The sequence below is a fragment of the Condylura cristata genome, unplaced genomic scaffold (assembly GCF_000260355.1).
Source record: "Condylura cristata isolate star-nosed mole 26May11 unplaced genomic scaffold, ConCri1.0 scaffold00013, whole genome shotgun sequence".
Taxonomy (NCBI): Eukaryota; Metazoa; Chordata; class Mammalia; order Eulipotyphla; family Talpidae; genus Condylura; species Condylura cristata.
Window position 1 is genome coordinate 287,704 of NW_004567114.1, and position 3,722 is coordinate 291,425.

Here is a 3,722-nt window from a genome sequence, read left to right on the forward strand (position 1 = left end):
GGGGGTGGTGGAGGGGGGAGAGAGGGTGCCGGGGAGGGTGAAGCTGGTGGCTGAGGAGTCCTCACTGCCTTGGGGCTCCGGCTGCTGCACCCCTGTTGGCTGGCGGGGGCAGCTGCCTGCTGCTGGCTCTCCACACCCGCCTTCATGGTGTTGGAGCTTTTGGGGGCGCTGCCCCTCTGACTCTGCCCCAGGTCGGCCTGGACGCTCTTGTGGGCCTTGTCCAGGGAGCTGGGGCGCGGTCGCCCCTTGATGGACAAGAGCCGCTCCACCATCTCTTCCAGGGTGCATCCCTCTGCTGTGGACAGCCAGGGGGCGGGTGGTCAGTGGGGCAGGCGGGAGTGGCGGGGAGCTGGCGGCGGGCAGCGGGCTCACCGTCGCTGGCCAGGAGCACTGCCCGGTTCACCAGGCTCTCCAGGGCGGCCCAGAGCAGCTGGCTGGAGCGCAGGGTGGGCTCCAGGAGCAGGAGGCCCTGCAGCATGGACAGCAGCTGGGCGGACGCCGGCGAGCAGCTCACCTGGGGACACGGGCCGGTCAGTGGCCACCCTCTGGGGTCCGCATCACCGCACCTCAGTCCGCAGGGCCGTCCGCCCTCACCCTCCCTGGGGACCTGGTGGTGCGGTCCTGCAGCCCCACCGGTGCACAGCCGACCACGTGCGCCCTGCAGGGGCACTGGCCCCGTCTCTGCCCACTGGAGACCCGTAGTGCCCCTGCTGCTGATGTCCCAGGACAGCCCGGCACATGTCCACATGCTTCTGGGTGCCCCTGGGGCTTCTGGGTGCCCCAGCCGGTGGGCTGCCGGGACCGAGAGCCCGGCCCCTCACTGCCCCACCGCCTGCTCCCCGCGGTGGCGCGGGCCCAGCCACACTGCCCTGGTCCCCGGCCGGGCCTTGCACCTTGGCACCCAGCTGGGCCCACCTTGTGGAACAGGGAGGCGAAGACCTCCTGGTGGCTGTTCATGTCCACGCCACCACACACTCGCCGCAGCTCGTCCTCGTCCTCCGCCTTGGCCTCAGCGAAGGCCTCCAGCTGGATCAGCAGGTCGGCGTCCTCCAGGTCCCTGCGGTGAAGGCGGCTGAGCGCCCCCGCAGCGCCCCTGTCCCCTGCCTGGGCTGGGGTTCCACAGCCCGGGGTAGGGGGGTCCCGTCTGCCACCCCCGAGGTGGCCTGGCCGGGGCGGGGCACGCCCCAGGCGGCCGGACGGAGGCACCCCCGGGACTCTGCAGGGTGGCTGAGGGCGGGCTTCTGCCTCACCGGCCCCTCAGACCTGTGGGTCTGCCCCAGGGACCCCCAAAATGACCTCCCCGCAGACCCCCAAAAGCATTCCCGCTGAGCCCAGGTGGGCGTCCGGGTCACAATGGCGCGTCAGTGGCACACGGGGGTTCAGGGTGTCACGGCACTGTCTGTGCTCAGGTCACGGCGGTGTCCAAGTCTGACTTGGGGGCCTTCTTGCGTTGGGCCTGGCGCCCGCGTTCCCAGAACAGCTGCCACTGCCCACTGGGCAGCCACGGAAGCTGTGGGTCCAGGAGCACTGGCAGCGCCTGTTCTGGGGGCTCGCTGGGAGGCACCCCGCACTTGGGGGGCGCAGCGGGCACTCAAAGGCTGGGGGCAGCAGCCGGGACTCACCACAGGCGCGTCAGAATGTCCAGCAGCTGCAGCCCTGGAGGGACAGAGGGTCAGCATGCTGGCCACATCGCTGCCCGGGCACCTTCCCCTGCTCCCCAGGGCTCCGCCAGCAGCACCCAGCCCAGGGCGGTGGGTTGTGGCTCAGGCCACGGCTATCCCGGCCTCCACGTTCAGCGGTGCGCCCCAGGATGCCGAAGGTGCCGCCCCAGAGGGAGCAGGGGTGCAGGGTCTCGCCCCTGTGTGGGCGCCGAACGGGCAAGGGGTGGAGACAGGCGGGCGGGCACCTATGAACTCGCTGCGCAGCTGGGTGCGGGCCCGCAGGTCCTCGGTGCCCAGGATGAGGGCGTTGACCACGCTGAGCAGGGTGACCACGTAGGGCACATTGTCGCTGTCGGCCAGCTCGGCCATGATGACGCTGAAGCGGTACTGCTGGCTGCACACGGTCTGTGGGAGCCAGGGCTCAGGGGGCGCCCATAGGGCCCCTCCACGCCCACTCCCCCCGACCCCCCCCACCTTATAATGATCCAGAGCATCCAGGGCCAGGGCATGGCCCTCGGGGGAATAGATGCACAGGGCGGCCAGCAGCTCGAACACCTGCTTCTTGACCATCATGTTGGACGTGTCCAGCGCTAGGGAGGTGTAGCGTCTTGGGGTCAAACCACCGGCGGGAGCTCCTCCGTTCCACTCAGCCCTGGACCCTCCCTTCCCAATGCTTGGGCTGGGCAGCAGCAGCCACCGGCAGAGGCCAGAGACAACCCCGGGACCCCTGCCTGCCCTCATGCCCTCCGCTGTGAGCGTTCTGGGGTATCCAAAGCACGCCACCCCTACCCTTCACCACCCCGAACTCCAGGCATCAGCGGGACCCAGCTGTGTCACAAGCACAGCCTGGCGGTCAAGGGTCATGCAGTGACCACTGCCCGTGAAGACCCCCTGGGCCTCCTCCCAAGGCTGAGGACTAACTGCATGGATTCTGGGGAGATTTCTTGGGGGAGGTGACACTGAGCTGGCCCTTAGAAGTTGAGCAAAACTGCAGGCAGCAGCTGAGCCAGGTTAGAGCCAGGGCAGGCTGGGGGGGCCGGGGGGGGGGTCAGGCCAGGGCCGATGTCCCCGAGGGCGAGGCTCGAGCAGGGTTAGAGCTCGGGCAGGCTGGAGCGGGGGTGTGTTTTGGGGGCCGGGCCAGGGCCGATGTCCCCGAGGGCGAGGCTCCGAGCCAGAGTGCAAGCAGGGCCGTGGGCTGGAGGGCTCAGCCGGGGTCCCGGGCCTGGCGCGGGGGGCGGGGTGCAGGGCAGCACGGTCCCCGGGCCCCCCGGGCCGCAGAGGGCAGCGGCGGGGAGCCCCAGGCGCGGGCTCACCCAGGGAGAGCTGGCGCACGTAGGCCTGGTTGCCCAGGATGTAGCCCATGCCCGGCCGGGAGTTCATGACGGCGCGCACGCAGCCCACGCAGGTGAGCTGCAGCAGGGCGTCGGAGATGCGGGCCACGCCGCGGCCGGACAGGCGCGCCAGGGCCTCGAGCAGCAGGTCCAGGCCGCTCTGCTCCAGGAACTGCACCATCCAGCTGCCGTCGCTGCTCTCCAGACGCTTGCGCAGCCCGGAGTAGTTGACCACCGAGGGCACCTGCAGCAGCCGCACGCACAGCTCCGGCTCGGCGCTCTCCAGGTTGGCCTCCGCGGGGTCCCCCTCCTGCGGCCCCAGCTTCTCCTTCAGCGCCGCCCACTTGCGCTGGGCCCCCTCCTTCAGCGACATCCTGCCGGCTGGGGGCACAGGGAGGTCAGCAGCCCCCGGGAGGACGGGCCGGCCACCGGAGCCCCCCGCCCCTCACCTGCCGCTCGCCGGCCCCCACCAGCAGGCAGCCCCCAAGCCCTGCCGGGGCACCCCACACCCGAGGGGCAGGCCCCGAAGGGGTCCCGCTGCCAGGAACACCGCTGACCGGAGTCCCTGGGCTCCCACCTTGTCCGAGCACCCCCGCGTGTGGGGCCACAGGGCGCCGCGGGGTGGGAGCACGGGGGCTGGAGGGGGCTGCTCTTCCCAGCAAGACCAGGGCCGGCCGGCAGCCCCTGGGACGGCCCCAAGGGCCAGGGCCTGCGCCTGCGTGGCTCAGGG

General features: G+C 71.3%; 1 protein-coding gene across 1 annotated transcript in view; it reads right to left on the bottom strand.

Moving 5' to 3' along the window:
* INF2 (inverted formin, FH2 and WH2 domain containing) overlaps nucleotides 1-3,375 on the bottom strand; it is a 10,996-nt gene extending 7,621 nt beyond the window's left edge. Inside the window, exons 1-7 of the mRNA XM_012724358.1 lie at nucleotides 2,975-3,375; nucleotides 2,136-2,251; nucleotides 1,907-2,066; nucleotides 1,623-1,656; nucleotides 916-1,057; nucleotides 373-514; nucleotides 2-295 (exon numbers count right to left, since the gene is read on the bottom strand). Coding sequence (XP_012579812.1) covers nucleotides 2-295; nucleotides 373-514; nucleotides 916-1,057; nucleotides 1,623-1,656; nucleotides 1,907-2,066; nucleotides 2,136-2,251; nucleotides 2,975-3,365 — 1,279 coding nt within the window. The 5' untranslated portion in view covers nucleotides 3,366-3,375. The remainder of the gene's footprint in view (nucleotide 1; nucleotides 296-372; nucleotides 515-915; nucleotides 1,058-1,622; nucleotides 1,657-1,906; nucleotides 2,067-2,135; nucleotides 2,252-2,974) is intronic.
* Nucleotides 3,376-3,722: the final 347 nt, after the last annotated feature.